This window comes from Ochotona curzoniae, unplaced genomic scaffold (genome assembly GCF_017591425.1).
Source record: "Ochotona curzoniae isolate NIBS_2020 unplaced genomic scaffold, NIBS_Ocur_1.0 contig_4501, whole genome shotgun sequence".
In the NCBI taxonomy this organism is placed as follows: Eukaryota; Metazoa; Chordata; class Mammalia; order Lagomorpha; family Ochotonidae; genus Ochotona; species Ochotona curzoniae.
This window is the reverse complement of record NW_024466307.1, coordinates 5339271-5362150: the sequence shown is the minus strand read 5'-3', so window position 1 is coordinate 5362150 and position 22880 is coordinate 5339271. Positions and strand designations below refer to the sequence as shown.

At 37.1% G+C, this 22880-nt stretch overlaps 1 protein-coding gene across 5 annotated transcripts in view; it reads right to left on the bottom strand.

Annotated features, from left to right (window-relative positions):
• Positions 1-22880, bottom strand: part of RASA1 (RAS p21 protein activator 1) — a 74375-nt gene that overhangs the window by 11424 nt on the left and 40071 nt on the right. For all 5 annotated transcript variants that reach the window (XM_040986011.1, XM_040986012.1, XM_040986007.1 and 2 more), the window contains 10 exons: positions 21414-21531; positions 17917-17948; positions 16304-16356; positions 13880-14030; positions 12868-12946; positions 5585-5705; positions 4809-4965; positions 3488-3575; positions 1619-1696; positions 202-359 (listed from right to left, as the gene is read on the bottom strand). In XM_040986011.1, coding sequence (XP_040841945.1) covers positions 202-359; positions 1619-1696; positions 3488-3575; positions 4809-4965; positions 5585-5705; positions 12868-12946; positions 13880-14030; positions 16304-16356; positions 17917-17948; positions 21414-21531 — 1035 coding nt within the window. The remainder of the gene's footprint in view (positions 1-201; positions 360-1618; positions 1697-3487; positions 3576-4808; positions 4966-5584; positions 5706-12867; positions 12947-13879; positions 14031-16303; positions 16357-17916; positions 17949-21413; positions 21532-22880) is intronic.

Here is a 22880-nt window from a genome sequence, read left to right as displayed (position 1 = left end):
GAAAATGTATCTTGGGCTTTGAAGCAATGCTAAGCCATTCTGGTAACTAGGTGAAAAGCAAAGGGCATGGATTACTAAGAAAGGTAAACGTATAACTGAGGACAAATTATGTGTAATGAAAATACCTAGACGTGACACCTTGGTTCTAAAAGTGTAGACAGAAAGAACCAGAAAAGAATGCAATGTGATTAAAGGACTTACTCAAACACAAACTCCTCTGACCACACTGGGTTTTGTCCTTCCCTCGCATGAGTTTTTGCTACTTGCACACTATTCAGATAGATGTTACAATATGGATTAGTAAAGTGTTTTACTGGGAGTTTATGGGCCTCTTCGATATGTAAAACAAGACTGCTGACCTAAAGAGAAAATAAATAAATAAACCACCAACACACAAACACAAAAATTGTTTCTCCAGATATCAAGAAGTATGCAGAATTCAAAAGCTATCACTATAAAACAAAACCTCCAAATAACTTGCTTTATCCTTTCTTTTCAGAAAATCAAGAGTTTTGATTACATTTTCCCCCTTATTGTTACTTACAATGAGATCATGTAAAAAAATTCTGATTTAAAACAATTCTATTTTGCAAGTTACTCCTTTTGTGTTCTAGCAGACATAATGAAATATACCTTTTCTATCATAAAACAATAAGAAGTGAAGCTAAGAAGAGATTTCTCCAGTGAAAAAACTACCACTAAGAATCCTGGATGAAATACTAACATTTATCCAGAAGATTTTATTGCTGTATGTTTCCAAAAAAATTTAATTTAAACCTAGATTCTGCCCTCAGAATGAAGTCTACGCTGCAGACGGAAACACGCGCACTGTGCAGCAGAGCATCTGGCACACACAGGACACTAGGAGGTGACAGGTGCAAGTATACCTGGTGTCTATGCATAATTTAAATCCTGAGGAGGAAGGGCCAGGTTTTTGGCTACAGGGACTAGTTAAATTTTAACCACTGTCTACTCGCAGTAAACACCATGTTATATTGTTCAATTAGAAATGCTCGTGAATAACGCAAGTCACTTTGGTCAATAGAAATACACCATGCTACACTATACTTTTCTCAAAACTGCACAAATTTTGAAATCTGCCTGATTATAATAATCTAGTGGTTATTATAAATAGAAAAATAAGCCAAGAAATAAGGTTATAAAGTCATCCTCATATACCTACAGAAAGAAAAAAGCAAGCCTAGTTCTAACTTCACACAAAATCTAGGGCATGGTAAGTTGCCTACTAAGATGCAATACTATGTAGAAGTCATACGTAGTAGGTTTCAGACTAACAACACAGAAGCAAACCCCCCAAAAGTTCATTGGGATTAGTACTGTATAAATCAGATGACCTTTCCAAAAAGCACCTTTAGTTCGAAGTAAATGCCCACAGAATATTTTTCTGCTATTTTGGGCTTGATATTATAAGTGGAGGAACAACAGTGTTCTGTAGTTCTTCAAAAGTTGGTATTACACACAAAAAACAAAGTGTAATAGAAATTCTCTGACTTTACAAAGTTTGATAACATTTTTCCCAGAAATGTTCAAAATAGCTCAAAAAACAAAAAGTGGTAGCATATAGTGTGACAATAAAGAAATTAAAGTGAAGTTTCACCTGACGAAGACGTTTATTAGATGCTCCTGGACTACTTTTTCGTAAATTGCAAAATGCCTGCAGACCTTTCATCCAGTCCTACAAAAAAATATCATGGTATTAAAAATCTATCTGGTTTCCAATCATCAATTTTTCTTTCTCCAAATCAATAGTTTTTTCCTTCCCTACACTATCATTTTCTTTTCTGGCAACACATGTTTTATTGTGCTGCATAAAGTAATAGTGAAAATAATTTTAAAAGTTCCTTGAACGAGTAAGAATCTCAATGACTAGCCACGAATTAGCTGCTAAATGAAGATGAAGAAACTGTACCAAGCACCCTCTGGGTGCAAGCCCTACCCACCAGCTGAGGTTACAGCGCTTCAGGCCGACTGCAGCGGAGCAGAACCTCAACACTGAACAGAGTGCAGGGCAGACTACAAAACCAACTGGTAATGTGATGTCTGAGTTGAAGACAGGCATGAGGTAAGAATGTTAAAACCTAGGATTTAAGACATAATGTCAGCCTAACACTCTAGTTGTTTAAGTGCTCTGGAGAAGCAAGCAAGCAATTCAGCCTTTTAAAAAATCTAATATTCACTTTGTCTTACAGGTTTCTGGAAGGTTCCATACTACTGCTTTATAATTACATCTTTAGTTTCTTGACGTTTCTATAAATCTGAACTGTGCTTGTAGCACAGCAAATTAAATTAGCATAGCTTATAGAAACTGAAGAGAAAGCACAAAGCACACCAAAAATCAATGAAAATTGGAAATGCCAATAAAACCAAAAGGAAGTAGAAATCAGAAGATGTCCTAAGTCAGACTAGCAAAAACACTGTGAGACGTCATGAAGTGTGATATTCTTATTTGAACATAAGTAATAGTGTAAAATAAAAGGAGACTGAAGCTTAAATTTCTATTTTTTTTTTCCCTAACATTTAAAACAATATTCTGGTCCAGTGTTACAAGCCTGCCTTCTCTCATCTAAAAATGAGGGGGAAAAAAAAAAACAAGTTTCTACAAAACAAAGCTGTATGTATATTATGTATGAAATATCTGAGATGCTTTATGGAAACCAGAGATATGACACTGAATTATGAGCCTAATAATACAATGGCGTATTCATCAGGTCAGCAGTAAGATGCAAAATCCTAACAGCACCTGCCTCAGGATCAAGGATTTGGAAATTACGTTTTTTTGCAGCAAAGCCACTTCCTTGCTCCTCTTAACCCTTTAAAGAACATTCTGAGTAGAAGCAGAAATGTATCCATTTTGCACAAAATATAACCAAGAACTACAAAATTATGATTGAAAGAAAACATTTTTAAAACATTTCATTCACAGAATTATTTGATCTAAGTTATAAATTGCACACAGATCAACTGATAGCAGAGGAATCACTAAATCAAAACTTACATGTTTGAAGGGACATTCAGTGCCCACATCATTTTGCTTTAAAAGGCTGTTACAAGTACAGAAGAGTTGGGGGAGGGGTGGAGGATAAAGTTTATACAAAATTCCTAAGATATTTTTCCTCTTGATGACTGAGAGCTTTAATTGTTGAACATGAGATTCAACTACTAAAAAATGACAATGGTTTTTCACAACCCTGACTTCGCTTGAACGTGTACTGAGAGTATCTACCAAGGGTCTGCCCACAGACAGGATTTCAAACGTGCATTCTCACGGAACTCCACCTCATTCAAGATTTAAAGGCTGTTTAAAATGGAGTTTTTGTTCAGTGTGTTTCTGCATTTCTTCCTTTATACAAAAAAAGTTCTCATTTGTTAAAAATTAAAAGTTTTTAGGCAACCTTTTACGTCTATTTTTAATACAACATTTTTCTATTCTAGCTGTAAAACATGGGTTTACAGTAGTTTATCTTACCTCAGCTTGTTCTGGAGTTTCTCCTGCAAAGTAAAATATGTAATGTTCTTCACTAAAGTGCTGAACCACTATCTGAAAACAGTTTGGCCTATAAAATAACAAGACAGTTATAAAGGAGCTTATCAAAATATCAAAACACTTACCCTAATCTTTAAAACAATCATTATACATAATTTATGTAAAACTATCCTAATTTTTAGTGAAAACCCTTTTTGTTGCATGTTACATTGTAAGATGTTAGCTGCATACATCCTAGAAAATTTCATGGCTGCATTACTGAAACCTTACCACTGTATCAAAGTATAAATTTTACAAAGCATTGCACATATTGATTTTAAAAGATATTACAGAGAAGTTACAAATGAAATTGAGGCAAAATATACTAATCTACTTTTTTTTTTTGCATTCCCTTGGAAAAAGACCAGAAATACCCTGATAACAAAATATAACAAATGTAATTACCTAACAGTGGTAAAGCACTATAAATAATTTGGTACACAAATTCAATATTAGATAGTAAAATATCTTTTTAAAGATGTGCTGTCTTCCCAACTAACCTTGCAAATATTTTTATTATGTTAAATAACGGTTGCAATTCTGCAGCATTTTAGAAGAATCAGCATCTCAAGGCACACCTACAAGCAGGGCACACTGTCTGGGAAGCTCTGATCAACTATACAGATATGTTCACACCCCTCTTCCAAGACTCATTTTAGGGCCACTTTTTCATATTACATTTGTGACAAGCACATATGGAAGGGGAATATTACATCTGCATTTTAATAGATTAGGATAAAAGGTAATTATGGAAAAAATTCTAAGTGGAAAATTACTATTAAAGAAAGCCTGAACCAAAAATGTGACTGTCTTAGGACTTTCAGGACTGAGCTCAATTTAAGATAAAAATGTGTACTTCAAATTTGAAATATTCTCATCTTCATATTATCACTGCTTTTGAAAGTCGAGTTTCTTGGGAACATGCTACATAGGGTTTATAGTGTAACTCAGTGTGCCTATTACCATAACAGGAGAATGTGATGAAATTAGGAAAAGGTGGAAAGACTCCGAAGTAGGTCACTGCAAAACTTGGTGAGGACAGGGAGGGAACGGCGAGACAGGCTCTGGTCACCACACGACACGGCATTCTGCAGACTTTATAGTTTAGCAAAGGATTTTATGCACAAAAATTACGTTTAGATCTGAAATTTCTAGAAGATGATATTAGGTTTCTCTAATTGATCCACCATCAGCTGAAATAATCTGAACATTATTTTTGTTTTAAAAATTCAAAGAAAAAGAATGAATAGAATGAATTTCTTACCTTCCGAAGAGACTATCATGAACAACATAGACCGAACATACACTGAGGTCTATTAATCCTTTTGGTTTTGTAGCTCGCTTTTCACTTTCAAAATAAATAAGTTGGGCATCACTGCCCTCTAAAATAAAATATAAATTTTTCCAACGTTTTCCTTTTCCTGTTTAAAAAAAAAAAAACACCTTTTCTTTTAACCAATAAGCTGTGAGCATATATGTTAGAATCATAAAAACTGCTTACCAAAAGTATGTACTTCAATTTTTATTTCCAAGCTTAATCAATGTGCCAAATATTGTGTAATGAAAACATATTTGTAGAAAAATGCATTTTACCACTTTAATCAGTTCCAACAATTAATGATACCTTTATCAGAGATTTCACTATAATCAAAATATTCAAATATTCATCTTGGAGTCATTCAGGTCTTCAAGGAAAAAATTATTCTAATCAACACCCACCTAACTTTCTAACATGTCAAATTCAAGAAAATCTATGAAAACTTCAACAGCATGAAGGTGCTGGTTGCTGTAGGGGGCGGGGCAGCACAGGGAGAGAAGGCGATCAATCAATCCGGACGCCCAGCACGCTCCAGAGCACACCTGTCAGCGGCAAGCTTACTCTGCTACAATTCTGCAGGAAGGGAGGACTTCATGTGGATAGTGGATATGAAGACGTAAGCTCTAAAAACTTCTCAGCAACTATTAAACCATGTTACTCTATATCAACTAGGCCATTAGGAAAAGAATTAAACTGAATTCTGACCTTTAAGGCTTACTCACCCTTTTTCAGAAGGTAACCCTTCTTAACAATATTTTTATAAAAGGCATCTTTTGTTTTACGACGAATTGTGTTATAGATTTCCTTGCCATCAACTGAATCGTTGAGTACTTGCTCTTGATCCTGAATTTCCAAAAATATTACAATTATTTTATGAATTCTTGATGGAAATGCAGCAAAGGTCTAAGATTTCATTATGATAAAATCTTCAAGATCCTGATTTTAGAATAAAGTATCCTTTTGGAATAAATCTTCAGTATTAAGGAAAATTATCAATTTAAAAATTTGCTGGCTAAAGACCACATAGAATACATGCAATACTAAATCTAGACATACAATAACAAATTTTTAAGTGTTTACTTTCAAATATCTTCTCAAAGATTTTTTTTACCATTTCTCTAGAACATGCAATGTATTCTAAAGTTTGCTTTGGTATATTTTACCGCAACTAATTTAATTTTAAAAACATAAGTCTGTCCTATCTTAACTGGAAACAGTGAACATAAAAAGTGTACCCAGCTGGACTGAGACATGTGGAAAGATTCAAAACCCAAACAGAAGAGAGGCCTAGCAGCTCATCCGGGTATTTACCGTGTGCGGTAACCAGCATTCAAATATGATGGTACAATTCTTTTATAAGTATGTCAGGGGTGAAGTTTTAACTCTCCCAAAGGTCCTGCCTTTTTTGCTTGACTTTGAAAATGCTCATTTTTAATAGGCTAATCCCTCTACCTGCATGTGCCTGCATCCTACTCTGAACTGGTTCATGGCCCAGCTGCTCCATTTCCCATCGAGTTCCTGACTAAGGGCCTGGGACAGCAGTAAAGCATGGCTCTATCTGAGCCCCTGCACCGACATGGGAGACCTGGAAGAGACTCCTGAATTCAGATGGGCTCAGCTCCAACTGTTTAAGCCATTTGGGGAGTAAACCAGTGAATGCCACATCTTTATCTTCGTCTCTGTAAATCTGTCTTTTCAATAAAAAATAATCTTTAAAAAAAGGGGGGGGGGATGGGCCTGGCACAGTAGCCTAGTGGCTAGAGTCCTCACCTAGCATGTGGTAGGACCCCTTTTGGGCACTGGTTCATGTTCCAGCAGCCCAGCTTCCCATCCACCTCCCTGCAAAAGCAGTCAAAGATGACCCAAAGCCTTGGGACCCTGCATCTGCGTGGGATACTGGGAATAAGCTCCTGACTCCTGGCTTCAGGTCAGCTCAGCTCCGGCTGTTGTGAACACTTGGGGAGTGAACTAGCCGATAGAACATTTTTCTCTGTTTCTTCTCTCTGTAAATCTCACACTCCAACAAAAATAAATCTTAAAAAAGCAATGCATACTTTATGTTGTAACAGAGCTAACATTAGTAGCTAAAACCTTCAAAATGTCAGGGGGCCACATGGTGGAGCAGCACACTAATCCTCCTCCCTGTGGCCAGCATCCCACCGAGCGTTAGTCTCTATCCAGCTCCTCCACTTCTGATCCAGCTCTCCGCTTCTGACCTATGACAGCAATGGAGGAAAACCCAACTCCTTGGAACACTGATGACCATTTGGGGAGTGAACCATCTGATGGAGAACCTTCTCCTTCTGTTCTCCTTCTATCTCCTTAAGGTTGCCTTTCAAATAAAAACAAATCTTTAACAATAACAAAAAATGTCAGGTAAACTATAAAGAGGGCCTTCCCAGAATCTATCTTCAGTTTTATTTTCAGGATCCACTGCACTTAATCCTGTTTTTTTAGTTTGAGTTCTCAGTATGTACAAGGATTACATTTTATGACTTTTAGTCCAGTACCTGTTTCGTACATAAAGTTTTATTTACATATTGTCTGGGTTGCTTTCAACTACACAGGCAAAATTCAATAGTTGAGATGGTGACTGAAAGGACCGCACAACACAAAACTTTTACTGTCTAGCCCTTTACAGAAAAATTTTGCCAACTCGTAGCCTGACATGTAATTCCACAACGAATAAATTATCTCTACTGCATCACTACTTCACATTTTTACTGTTACCAAGTAATGCCACACCTTAGAAAAAAATAAAAAGCCATCTTTGTTGTATTAGCTTTGATAGAACAGTTGAGAATTAAACTCTTGGTTTTACGCTGACACTAGTGAAAATACTGAGGAAGATGTTTGACAATTACTAGAAAAATCAGAAGACAAATGGAAAAAAGAACAGCACTCTGGATTCTATTGTGATGGAAAAACTGATTTTCACAAGCAAAATCTCAGGCTGTAACACTTCAGCTGGTGATGTACTCAATCTCTAAATTCAACAATCACTGAATGAACCATACTATTTCCAAGAGAAATACAGGATATAGCAATCTCATTAAGTTGGCCATTCATAAATCACCATTCCTTAAATTTAGGGGAGCTAGATCGAAATTTACTTAATATGATTTGTATCTAGTCATAAGTTCATTGTGCTTGTTATAAAAGTTGAGTAAAGGAATGCATAATGTAGATAACTTAAAAATTCACAAAATTGACAATAGTAGAATTCTACAAATCCAAGCAAAAATAGTTGCTGCTTATGGACTCAGGAAGACTATAATCTCCAACAAAATCATGAGTCCTTGGAGTTTTCCAAAGTACTGCATTCTAATAATACAAGGACAGACTTGTAACCTAGAATCCAGTAGTGACTTAAATTTGGAGTTGCAATTTGATAACAAGCAAGAAAAACCGAGCACGCATAGGCATGAGAGAAATGACTAAACCCTACAGGCAGCATTTATCTGGGGAGAGTTCCCAGGTACGAGCACCTCACGGACGGAAGACTGTACCAGAAAATGGGAAACAAAACTTGCTATATTTAAGTTCTGATTACATTTTCTAATGAAGTTGTTTTGGGGTTAGTCCTTTATTTTTCTGTAAGTTATATGTAAAATGACCTAAGAGGATAAAAAACTAAAAGCCACTGGATTGGATCCAGATGCTGACAGTGCAAACTTGTTAATCAGACATCTTTTCAAAGATGGTAGATAGTACCAGTTGTAGAATGGAACATGTTTGTAGTCTGTCCCTTAAAATAGATTACAAAACCAGTATTTTAAAGTTTAAATGTTTCAAGACAACATATAGAGCTCTTTAGAAAATAACATTAAGGCAGAACTGTTATGCTGACCTTAAACACTCAAATGTTCCAATGTATTAGAAAATATACATAAGAAGGTATCTTTACTTTCCAAGTGTTAGTAAATCATTGTGAGATAGTGGGGACCATTTCTTTTCTACATTCCTTAACTTCCCTGTCTTCAACATCAGTTCTGAATGGGGAGGCCTTGGTTTTTAACTATGCCTCTCCAAGGCAATTAGGCCATCTGGTGAGAGGCCGAAGCAGTTTTCTCAGTAAAGCAGGTATTTAGGCCCTTGAAGCCCAACTTCACTATAAGCTATGGCTACAAAAACTCCATGTAATAAATTTACTCATTAAATGTTTTCCGAGTGCCAGGCTTTGTTCTAGCTCTTGCGATTCATCAGTTAACAAATCAGATCCTCATGGAACTCACACAAGGGCTCTTCAAAAAGTTCGTGGAAAACCTAATGCAACATCATATATAGATTCTAAATACTTACAAACCAGTGAAAGCTTATCTTTTAAGTCCAGACTGCCTAGACTTTTAGAGTATGCCCATATTCATGCCAGGGAATGAAATGATAAAGTAAATAAATTGTACTGAATGTTCTAAGGTGGTTAAGCCCCTTTCAAGCAGCAGAATGTTGCAGTCTTAGGTAAGGTGTCTAGAGTTAACTTACACTGTGAATTTAACTTGGGAACAAAATCACAAAAACTTGAAGACAGATAAACAGATAGTCAGGAGCAAATCATGTTGAGCCAACCTAAGAAACATAGCAAAGATGCTAAAGATGAAAAGAACCCAGCACATTTTTCAAATAATAGCACGAAAGCAAATGCAAAAAAGCTTAGTGAGGGGAATAGCAGATAGAGTTCCTATAACTAACATAACTGCCACTGTAAAGACTCCATTTTCCTCTGAATGAAATCTGGAACATCTTCCAAGGTTCAACAGGAAGGACATGATTTGACTCATTTCAAAGGGAACCCTCTTATAGCTGTGAGGTGTAACGGGCAAACTGAAGACGCATGGAGATGAGTCAGCTTCACTCACATTCCCGATATGCAGATATATTCTGAAGAAGAGGGACTTAAAATTCCAGATGCAATTTAGAGTGAGAGAAGGAGGTGAGAAGGTGGGGGAATAAAGAAGAGAGGAGTCCAGCCAGGGATTACTTAATGCCTAAAGGCATTTACTCCACCATTTTGGTCTTTCACCCAAACACTAACAGTCCTAATGTCAACCTCATTAAGCTGAGAGAAAAGATTACTGTACTTTTAAAGTGAATAATTTATAGTACAGAAAAATGCGAACTGTTTCTATTGAGGTGTGTGGTTTGCAGAGAATCCTTGCTGTCTACAGGTTTTCTCAAATATTTGTGTGCAGCGGTAAGCTGACACTGCTGGGACTCCGCGGACACTAAAGTCACCTCACAGGACTGATGTTATTTTGCTAGACAGTCAGCTCGTCTCTTCCCTAATAGAGCAGAGTGGAATGCTACTGGAAGAACAGTAAGTGTTTTTAACTCTCTAAACTTCTCCTATGACACTTTCTGTGCAATAAACAAATGGTTTTATAATTAGTATTAGCTGTAATTTTTAGGTATTCAATGCATTTTAAGGCACAACTGCAAAGGGCAACATTCTGAAATTCATTTCAGCTTCGAAACAACGAAAGACTGAGGTACACTAAGTATTTAGGTCATTCTCAATGTGACCTTATAACACTTAATATTTCATTGCAAGGATAGGCATGTAGCATAGAGGCTAGGACGTCACTAGGCATGCCGTCACTCCATCCTGGGGGCCTGGCTTTGAGTCCTAGTTCTGATCCCAATGCCAGCATCTTGCTAATGTACTCCCTGGAAGGCAGCATTCCAGACAGTAGCACAAAATCTTGGATCACATGGATCACCTAGATGGAGTTCCAGGTTCCTTGTCTCCAGCCTGGCCCAATTCTGCTGTTGCCAGCATTTGGGGAGTGAACCAGCACACAGACACACCTCTATGTGTATGTGTGTGTGATTTTTGCACTATCATCCAAAAATCAAACTATAACAAATGTTAAGAATGTGAAACAAGGGGCACTCTAATACATGCTATGGGAACAAAGTAGTACAACCAGAAACCTGAAAATTTATCTACCATGGCCTAGAAGTCATCCTATGCTTGGGAAACTACCCAAAAGAAATAACTCTCAATCCTCTATTGCTAAGATATGGAATCAACCCAGATGCCATCAAGTTACTACTGGGTAAACAAAGTGTGGTATATAAGCATGATGGAACACCACTTAGAAGAATGAAACTTTTCTATTGTCTTTCACAACAAAATACATGCAACTACCATTAGTGAAATAAATTAGTTCCAAAAGACAACTATGTTTTCTCTGATCTGTTGTGTCTAACAGTGTACAAGAAAAAGTAACATAAATGAATTAGACTGATATTTGGAAACTTGTGTTTATAGCTATAGTCTATACTCCTGAGGAACAGTTCTTCACTTTATACTTGAGTTCTTCATTTAGTAGAAGATGGCGCTTCTGATTCTAAAGTAAACGGAAAGTGTATTACAAAATTAAAAGGAGGTGAAGGATGGGAACGTGAAAGAGAGTAGGCTGCAAAGCATTATCTTCTTAAAGATGCAAACACGAAGCATGGAATTTGTCCTCTTTATATAAAACTAAAACGTTAAAAACATGCAATTGATTTCTGTAACTACAAAAACTAAATTGTAAAATTATAAGCAGAAATTCAGGATAGGAAAATTTTCAAATTAGTTTGTTGAAAATATTAATGAACTTAGGAACAAAACTTTCACTAACTCAAACAGCCATTGAATTAGGAATGTAACAGTGGTATTCTGATACAATCTATATGGAGGTAAAGGCTCTTCTGACTCCTAATAAAAAACACCCTTCTAGAAAGTGAATACTACCTTATATTGTTGCTTTTACCATGTTTTACAGATCAGAACTACCAACAAAAATGGCTGATTTGTGTTGACTAGTTATTAAGAGGTTGTCAACCAGAAAGTGAAAGTTGGGATGATTTTTAACTGAGAATTTCCACAGAGACTGACAAAGAGAAAAGTTCACACTGCAATATAACACAACACAGGCAGGATATGGTAGGTGCGTTCTGCTGGAGAGCAGTTATTCATTCAATTAACATCTACTAAAGACTTAATGTCAGGTACTATTTCAAGCATGGGGAGGAAACAGCCCAAAGGAAGCAAAACCTCTGTTCACATGCCTTACGTTCTACTAAAAAAGCATGAGAAAATTAAGACACTAAAAATGTGACAGAATTGTGATGATTCTTGAATTCATGTTCAGTTTCAGAATGATTTTTCCCTTCAGTCACTGCAACAGACTATACATATAACCACCAAAAAAAAAAAAAAACTTGTAAAGAGGACAAAAAAAATTAAGACACTAGAGACATTAAAGACATCATCATACAACTTTAACTGGGTACCAAAAACCTCTTGGATGATTCCCTATACACCTGAGATATCAACACCTTCATTTCCTACATGGGAACAGCCTTAATCCCCTTTTCTAATTCCCACTGCCTGCTCCCCGACAACTCCATACACGATGAAAAGGAAACAAAGGCCAGTCAATTTCTCTTCCGACCTGGACTGCATTCACTTCGTGTTCTCTCCAGAATCTGTACATGTGAGAGTGCGGCCATCCATCTCCCTGCCCCTCCACCCCATCCCACGACCACTCGGCTTTTTGCCAAACTTTAGTCAAAGGATGCACGCATGATCAAACTCTCAATCACACTACTATAGGCAACTAAAGGGAAAAACAAAACATAGTTTAAAATTCTTTTGGCCCTAATCCTCATCTATAATTATGTTTATTTTTTTCTTTACTTACCAAGCTTACCTAGATAAGCTTGGCTGTGATTTATCCCTGTTTCTTCCAATTTTGCCTCCAGCAAACTCATTCCTTGACTTAGTGCAACTTGGCAATACTGTTTATTCTCAAAAAGCCACCAAAGACTGCTAATTATCTAGAATCAACATATACAAACACTAAGAGATTCTCTTACAATTATTATTCTGAAATAACCCGAATAATCTGAAGCTTTAATTTTTATTCAATTCTAATTACATGAGTAAACACAGCAACCATCAGAGTGGATTTTAAAACTAAAGATTTTTAATTGTGAAAAAAGCCAAAACACTGACCTGCATTGGCACAGGGTCCTTTAGATAATACCCTTCAACAATCTGTTCTTTTCGATAATGATCTATGATGTCCCCAATGCTGTTAAAATGAAAATTACTATATTGACATAATCTTACAAAACTGCAATATATAAAAATACATAAATCCTGTTACCAAGATCATCAGGGTTTTTTTTAAGGCAAATAATGTGAACATAAACAGAAAAAGTGAATGTGAGTCATGTTATTTTAGAAGAATAAAGAGTCATCATAAACTGTAAAAATTATTTGCAGTCTACCCTTTTTTTTTTCCTTTTGACATAAGAGCATTTCTGAGATCCTGAGATGAAATAGTAAAAAAAAAAAAAAAAAAAAATCACATTTATTTACGAAGCAAAATTCAGGTAAACTAATGCTTGTTTTGGAACGTTTCCACGTTGTTGTATCAGATGCACTTAGGTAGGAAAAGACAGGACATCAGGTGACAGCAGGGAAGGATGGTGGAGAAGCAGGAGGAAATGGGCTATGACAGCAAAGAATGGCAGCATTAGATATACTGAGTAATCTTATTTTCCATAAATGTATATAAATAATAACAATCACAAAAGTACATCTTTCCTGGGAATTACTACTAAACTATTACTAACATTAATGTTGAAGCGGAAGTCTTTGTTTCAAGAACTAAAAAAAGGCCATTTTGACAGCATCAGAACAAAATTTAATCTTTCTTAAGAAAGAAGTTTACTATTATTTCACATACAATACACTTTAAGAACGCTGAAGATCAACGTTGTGAAACAATGGTTAAGGTCATTTTACTAGCATGTGTTTAATCAGCATATACAATTTCTAAAATTACATAAACTTTGATGTTTGTCATTAGCAAATTCATAGACATGGCTATCATTAATTACATTAAATGTTATACTTTTAAGAAGCTAGGAACTTTCAATATAGATGTAAATCCAATGTAATATAGAACCAAACATCTCAATTATTTGACAAAAGGTAACTAAACATTCTCATGACTTACCTGTTGTAATATCGACCTCCCATCATAAACTGATTATTTGGTGTTGGGCATATTTTAAATCGTTGAATGTTTTCATTGGTCCGAAAATAAAGTGAATAATCCCCAGGAGTATTATCTGAGGGCCTCACAAGAAAACTGCAGACTTGGCCAACTGTAAAAATTAAGCTGTTAGTTTTATTTCCTAATTATAAAGTTAAAAAGAAAGGGAGTTAAACAGTGTAATAAAAAAAGCACACAAAATAAACACGGAAATTTTCACCAATAACTTTTTGTCTTCTAAGACAAGATCTGTATTTTCTAATTTGGGATTTGCAAGTATTCATTCTGTTTCTCTGTCTTACCAGCTTAATGACATAAACATGCAAAGCAGAAATTTTACAGCAATTAATTCTGCTCAACAATGTCTATATTTGTCATAAATTAGGAAGAATAAACACTGCGGCTAGCATATATTGCTAAAACTGTTTTATTCTGCTAGTAATTTCCTTAATAAGATTCTAAAAATTAAAATCAGTTCTGTTTAGGACAGACCAATCAGTGTTTTCAGTTAAGTTTAAAGTAATGACTAATAAAAATATAAAGTTTACAAAGGTAGACTAAGATATTTGTGGAATTATCAAAATCAGTGTTCATGTACTATATTTCACACAACAGCCCCAATCCTATAAAGAAATGCAGAAGCAAATTATCATAAATATTTTCACATTAAGTATTTCAGGGTCCAGTGCAGTAGCCTCATGGCTAAAGTCCTCGCCTTGCATGCACCGTCAGGATCCTACTTGGGTGCTGGTTCATGTCCCGGCTTCCCGGCTTCCCGGCTTTCCATCCAGCTCCCTGCTTGTGGCCTGGGAAAGCAGCTGAGGATGGCCCAGAGCCTCGGGACCCTGTACCCACCCACAGAGGAGACCCCAGAAGTTCCTGGGTTCTCAGGATTGGCTCAGCTCCAGCCACTGTGGCCACATGGGGAGTGAAACAGCAGACAGATCTTTCTCTTTGTCCCTCCTTCTCTCTCTATATATGTATATACACGTTTTCAATAACAATAATTTTAAAAAACAACAACCTTCAAAGCTGAAAACACAGTGGAAACAAAAGCTGTAAAAGTTTTAAGTTAATTAGAATAAAAGGAATCTGTTTCTAAGCTGAAAGAATAAACCATATTTCTTGTATAATGGAAAACAGGAATTATACCTAAAATTATATATAAAAATGCTTATGTATATTTTTCAGGGAAGAAAAAACCTACTAGTAGATTTTCAAAATGGCTTGTGACCAAAAGAAAATAAATGGAAAAAACTGAAGGATAGCCTCTTTCAACTTTACATGTCTACAGCAAGAGTGCATGACTCGACTACCCAAAGCAACAAGTTTCAAAATTAAACTAATTTCCAAAATTCAGCAAAGTCACTAAAATGCACACTTTTGTTCCCATTTCCTAAGCTGTATTTCTGGTTTAACAATTGGTCTCTGCTACTACCATATTGAATTACCATGTTCTAGCTTTTAAAACTATTTAACATAGCTTAGTAAAATTAAGCACTTAAAAAACCACTTCTAATCCTCTGGAAGAGTGAAGTGTTAAAGCACAGTGCCCTTTGCTCTGAGACAAACACGCAGATCTCACCTGGGCTTGTCATCATCAGAATTTATTTTACTGAACAGAGAAATTTTTAAATAGTCATCTTTCAAAAACTAAGAGTCTTGAGCTACACATTACAAATTAAACTTGGCTCAAACTTTTGTAAGATAACAGTTAACTAAAAAACTATGTGGTGCTTAAATCAGCCCAAATACTTAGTTAGAATATATGACTTTTTGTTTTAGAATGGCTTTTTGTTTAAAGTAACATACAATAGCAGCCAATTTTCACTTTTCTCTATAACCACAAATTTTGGCAAACATGGAAATTAATAGATTCTAAGTAACATCCAATTATATAATTCCGCCAGTTCACAAAGACAAATTTGAGAATGTTAGTTTGCTACAGTTAACTGGACGAAGGATAAAAACGACACAATATATCTCCAAGAGGCGCTAGGTTAGTTTAGTTGGAGTGTTTATCGCCATTAAAGAGAACAAATGAAACTTTCTACCTGCACATATGCAGCGATTCCCACTACATACACTAACAAACGCAGTGCACGGTGCCATCCTGGGCACGTGCCGCGAGAAACGCAGACAGAAAACGTGCACAAACACGCAGAAGAAACGAGAGACCAAGGGGACAAGGTAGCCAAGGCAGCACCCCTTTGTTTTATAACAGGTTTGTTTCAACTATACTCTAAAACACCAACTTCTGAGAACTCTGTAAGACATTAAAATATCCATGAACGTTAACTGAAGAGTAAAGGCAAAACAGCACGATAAATGTTTAACTTTTTTACTCTTTAAAATGAAGACATTGGAAAAAGTAGAAGTACGTACCTGTCATTAGTAAATTATAAGCTTCTTGTTTGGAAATCTTCCCGTGGAACCATCTTAAAAAGAGAGCAAATTAATACATATAGAAATCAAAAGCTGTTTTGCTGTTACCTTAAGATCAAAACTAAGCAACAAATCCAAACTGAAAATACAACTGATCAAATTATCCGATTGCTGTAGCTTGTTACAATTAGTAAACATACTCAATTGCAACAAAGTGTAAAACATTAGGAATGAATACAAGCTACAATTTTCATAGCAATTATGAGTAAAAATGGCAACAATTTTGATCCTGATTTGCTTCATAGCTGGCTCTTTTTCATTTTTCAGTTGAGAGGCAGTATGGGTGGGGGCAGAGAGTACAAAGGCAAGTGAAGGTAAGCCCACTTCCTTGTAAAGTGACAAATTCATTTTTCATATTGCTCTCAAAACAATTTCCTATGCCATATAGGAAGTCGTCTTCTCAAATGAAATCATGAGGCTTATGCATTCTCTATGAAAACCTGAGAGTAGGGCCTGGCAGCGTGGTGACCTAGCAGCTTAAGTCCTTGCCTTGAACCCAGGCTGGAATCCCATATGGGCGCCGGTTCTAATCCCAGCAGCTCCACTTCCCATCCAGCTCCCTGCTTGTGGCCTGGGAAAGCTTTGGGACCCTGCACCTGTGTGGGAGACCCGGAAGAGGTTCCTGGTTCCCAACTTCAGATTGGCACAGCACCAGCCGTTGCGCTCACTTGGGGAGTGAATCATCAGACGGAAGATCTTCCTCTCTGTCTCTCCTCCTCTCTGTATATCTGACTTTGTAATAAAAATAAATAAATCTTAAAAAAAAAAAAAACCTGAGAGTAGACTGAGTGATGAGCATGGAACTATACCAACCTGACAAACTCAAGGAAAAGGACAGTGTTCATTTTTTGTTTGAAGCAGTACCTATTAAACTACTAACATACTTTATCTTTTGTCTTCTTAAACTAAGGAGTTAGGGCCCAGCATGTGGCATCTACATCCTACATGGGTGCTGGCTGGAGCCCCGGATGCGCTGTTCTGATGCAGCTCCCTGCCAGGGTGCCCAAGTAAGTGGGGCCTTGAACCCCATGGGGGACATTCCAGGCTCCTGGTTTTGGCCTGCCTAACCCTGGCTGTCAGCCATCTGGAGACTGAGACAGTGGATGGAAGATCTCTATGTCTCTGTCTCTTTCTCTAACTCTTTCAAGAAAATTTTTAAAAATCTTTATTTTAAAAAATAAAAACATCATTTCAAAAAATGATTGTGGCATTGTTGTAAATGTAAATGACATGACAGTTGACAACAAAAACCTGAACTGTAAAATTTATTAAAGATGTGCTTACAATAAAAGAAAATATGAGAAATTGTAACAATAATGTTATTCATGTAATATTTATCAGAAAGTCTTCAGTTGGGTGAAACATTTCTGTACACCAATCCAAATGTAGGTCACCACTCTTGGTTTTAAAAATAAGACTTTATCAAAGTCCCTAAGAAAATATTTAGATCTTCTCTGGACCAAATTAAAAAAATTAAGTATATTGAGAAAACATTTAGCTTTGTAATCAGTAGGTTTACTATATTTTTTCCTTTAAAATTAACACAAACTTACATTTTGCCTTCATGTGGATCTTCTTCTCGACCCTAAAGGGAAAACATTAAGAGAGTATATTATACAATTAACTATCTCCTTTTACTAAAACTTAAAAATGTACTTCCAACCACATTGTCCTTAATATTTATCCTCATGCAAGGAAAGATCTGTCCCAGTCGTGTTTCCATCACTCTCCTTTACTCTTCCCTTCACTTGCTGCCTTTGCTCCTTCACATCCCCTCCCCTTTTTGCTAAACTGTACAGACAGAGCTGACCTCTCTGTCCCAGCCCCACTCCCCAACTCCAGCCTGGGTTCACCACGGAAGCTTGCCTGCATTTTGATAAAACACAATTAAAACAAATTCTTTAAACTAAACTTGTAACATCTCCTTGTTATCAATAAAGTCCTCATTCTACAACCCATGTCCCTTACCAAAACAAATGTTGCTCATCTGATGTCCCCAACTATCTGTACACATCTGCAGGAGGTCACACAGAGCCAGCGACAGGCTTCTCCACACTCCCTACCACTGCAGCCTGTTCTTTCTAGTCACTTCTTACTACACGCTACAAGAAACCAACCATCTGAAATGCAATCTCCCCAGATATGTAGAACTCCTAAAAACAGAAGTATAGAAAAGGCATCCTTTTTATTATCCTTTTTTTTTCTCTATTTCCATTTTTGAGATGCATTAGTGTGTACCAGAAAGCGGCTATAAACATCTTAAGGTCTTAGTCATTCTTGGTTAATATCCACCACCACAAACAATCATTACAAGCATGGGACAATGCTGAGTACACATTTCACTGAGTTATTTGCTGTCCTAACATAACACCTGGCGCTGAATTTCCACTGAACACACAGTGAAGAATAAAAAACCAATTAACTACACATGTATTTAATTCTCAATTTTGTCCTCACTCATTTAAATATCTAACCAAATTAAAAGCAGTCACAAAATACCTACCATATCCAAGGTAGCATGAAAAAAAAAAAAAAACACCTCTGAACTGAATAGAAGGCTAGCACTGAAGTGTGCTGGGTTAAGCTGCAGCATGCGAAGTTGCCACCACACACCAGACTGCTGGTTTAAATGCGGGCAGCTCTGCTTACACTCCTGGTTCTGCTCCAGTGCCTAGAAAAGCAGCTGAGTTTGGGCCACCTGCTTGGGCCTCAGACAGCACATGGTAGACCTAGAAGTTCCTGGTCCCCAGCTTCAGCTCAGCCTAGACATGGCTACTGTAGTAATCTGGGGAGTGAACCAGCAGATGGAAGATTTCTGTCTGTCCCTCTGATACTTTTCTGTCATTTCCCTTTCAAATAATATACTTTCTTCAAAAATCCAAAGAAATTCACATATTTGTTACACAAGAATTTCACATGATGCAAAATAGACGTCACAAAGTGTTATATGAACATATGACACAAGTTAGCCCCAAGAGAATCTACAGACATAAAGCCTCTATAAAGGTGTGACAGCTCAACTGAGTCACTTAAAAAGGAATCACATTTTACAAGGCAGGCATTAAAAAGGAAGATGGAAAATAGAGAGGCATGATTCCCTCAACAACATCTAACCAATGCCTATTTTTTTTTCAGTGCAGACAATTAAAAGCAGTGGGGTACAATAGCAAATCACACACACACAAAAATTCACCCTCAAACATTTTCTGAAATTTATAAAGGCTCTTAAAGAACAGTAATCTAAATTCAATAGGGGAAACTTAAATCCAACCATTAACACAATTGCTTGGAATATATTCACAATCTAGATAAGATCCAAATGACTTTTCAACCTACAAGAAATTGACATCTTTTAATGAATCCCATTTTCAAAAATCACTCTAAATTGGAACAAAACGGGTTCAGCACTCCGACTTGACACTCTCTCACTAGTAATCCAGGTAGGGTCATATTCATTTTAGCAGCCATTCCACACTGCTCATTTATACTGAGCTCTTAACCCACATTGTTTTTCATGTCTCCTTATCCTAGACTGGGCTGTTAATTAGTATTTTTCTGCCAACACTAGGCACTATTCAATTACCCTTATTACAGCTTATCTTATTATATCTGATCTAGAATTCTAAGAGATCAAGGGTAGTTTAACTATACTGTAATTTCCTCTAAGTAATCAGGATCTGGAAGAGGATGGTATAGCGAGATGAAAACACAACACTGAGGTTTTAACTGTATTCCCTGAACTCCCTTTTTAAATATTTTTTTAAAAGACAAAATCTGTGGGAAAATCAACAAAGGGAATAAGCTGTCTTCGCTTCAATACTTCTTGCCTATATGTAGTAAGTATCTCTCCCACTATTAGGTGCAGACTATTAATCCAACAATTAGGAGTATTAACCAACTCTTCTATGTGACTATGAGTGTGGAATATATTACATCACTTCCTTAGCCCCTCCCGTCTTTCCTCAGTATGTTTTTCTTCTGCACAAGATCTGACTGCCACAATAGGCCAATAATTTAAAATACACACACACACACACACACACACACACACACAAAATATTCTCTGCTGCTTTCTTTCTAGAGAAAATCAGAGCATGGGTTTCAAAATGTTACCAATCCATAGTGTAATTTAAAAACAGTGCCTTTGAGAACTACAAAACAAAAAGCCATCCCTCATGCTAGACAAATCCGAGGAAAGAATTCCAAAATTGTAATGTTTGGCATATCCTGGTAGTACCAAACCCTATCTTTGATGCACAAATATTGCTAAAATGTTGACATTATTTAAAAATACACATGTGATCATTTGTACAATGAGATGATTAATAACAAATTATGTAATGGCAGCAAAAGGAGGAGTTAAAAAGACTGAACAGTGTGTGATAATGAGGATTATAAACTAATTTTTCCAAGGTTGCTAGAAAACTATACATTTGGAAGATAAAGAATCTGGAGGTTGGTGCAGTAGCTTATCAGGCCAGTCTTCACCTTGCAGTGCCAACATCCCATATATACTAGTTCGAATCTCAGATATTCTACTTCTGATCCAGCTCCCTGCTAATGGCTTGGGAAGGCAGCAGAGGATGGTCCAAGGCTTTGGACACCTGCACCCACATTGAAGACCCAAAGCTCCTGGTTTCGGACTATTTGAGTAGTGAACCAGTGGATGAGAGATATCTCTCACTCCCTATTAACTCATTCAAGTAAAATAAATAAATCTTAAGCAACAAAAAACCCCTAAAACCAAATATACGCTGAAATCTGAAACAATTTCAGTTATGAGTAAGACTAAGAGGTTAATAAAAACTACAAAATTGTAATCCACAGAAATTCAAGAAAACTTTCTGAAAACTGGCACTTACATATTATAACAAGTTGGCATGGCTATTTTATTTACAAATAAGCAGTAATTACTGAAAGTATTAACATATCAATGCAAAATTTCTTAAAAAGTCCTTAAAGAGGAATTATTCATAGTTTCCTCAATTACGAAGTTGTTCAAATTCTTACAAAATATTTAGGATCCCAAGTTGAAAAGAACAAAACTTACCACTTCTTCGACTAAGTCTTCAACGATAAGGCCTTGCTCATCTGTTCTTAGATTTGTTACCCACATCCATCCATCTTCTAATTCATTATGAACAATGAACATATCTCCTTTTAAGAAACTGAAAACAGGAATTATGAAATTATTAAAATTAATAATTTTAAATACAGAGTTCTGCATAGTCATTTACCACAAGCAGAATCATTGCAATACTGGAAAAACATGAAGAAATTACAGGCAAGTTACTGTCCTTCTTTTAGCATTTCACATACATATAAAACTTTAAAGACAACAATCTGAATTGATACATTCATACATGAAATTCGTAGGATAAAGTATACCTACACTATCTTCATCATTGGATTATTACTAGATTCAAATTAGAATTTGTGAGCCTCCCGGCTGCTGGTGGGTCTCAGGACAAGGCGTCTCATGCCTGGATCCCAGACAGCCGCCATGTGCACGTGTTGAGCTGTTCCCAGGCGGCCAGTGCGCCATTTGGTGCCACACTCCACCTGCTGGCCGCCCGGCTAGGGAACTCTGGGGATTTGGTTCTTTGAGTCGCTGCTTAATTAGCTCCAGGTTGAACCCATTGTGCTTCTAGGACCTGAAACATGCGTAAAGATTCCCACTGGCAGTAACTCTTCCTTTGTAAAACTTGTAATCACTGAACAATGCCGACCACCAAATGCCAGGCCATGCAGAAGCTATGGCGTGGGGCTTGTCCTGCAAAAGTAGCTCCAACAGCTGGCTAATGTGTCAACTGGTAATGGAACAGAGTAGATCAGGCAGGTCTGAGCAAACCTTAGCCCACAAGCAAAACTAGACCCAGGAGGGAGCACAGGTCATGCTGAGCTAGGCTCTTGTACCTACTGGTCTGCGGGAGCCAGGGACGCTAAGCTACAGTGTCTAAGGCAGAGGTCGGGACAGGTGAGGGGCTGAGCCAAGCTGAGTCAGAGCAACCACCAGCATGCGAGTGAACTATGGCTGGGAACAGCCCCGGTTGGGGAGCTAAGGGGACAACCCTAGCTGGGTTGAGGTTCCTGCCAAGGGGCGTGTGACCTGGAATGGGGGCTGCATTCTGATCTGGAAACGGTTGTAGTCTCCCTTGGCACAAGTGTGTACTGGGATTGGATGCACCGAACCGGGCCAGACCCCAACACCGCCTGGTGTCCTGGAGGACCAGGGCAGATGTGCGATGGACTAGGCAAGGTCTCAAACCCCTACTGAGCCATGTGTGAGCCATATGTGGGTATGGACAAATAATGGCTGGGCTGAAACATCCAATAGCAAGAACCAGATTGGGTTGAAGGCCAGTCAGGAAAAGCCACTGTTCCTGTTAGGACAGGAGGTGAACTGAGTAGGGCTGGCACATGGACCCCCTGGTATGCGCAAAATCAGGCATGGGAGAGGTTCTGATGGAGGAGCCTGGGCAACTCCTCTGGCAGGACACAGACCCAGCAGGTAAGC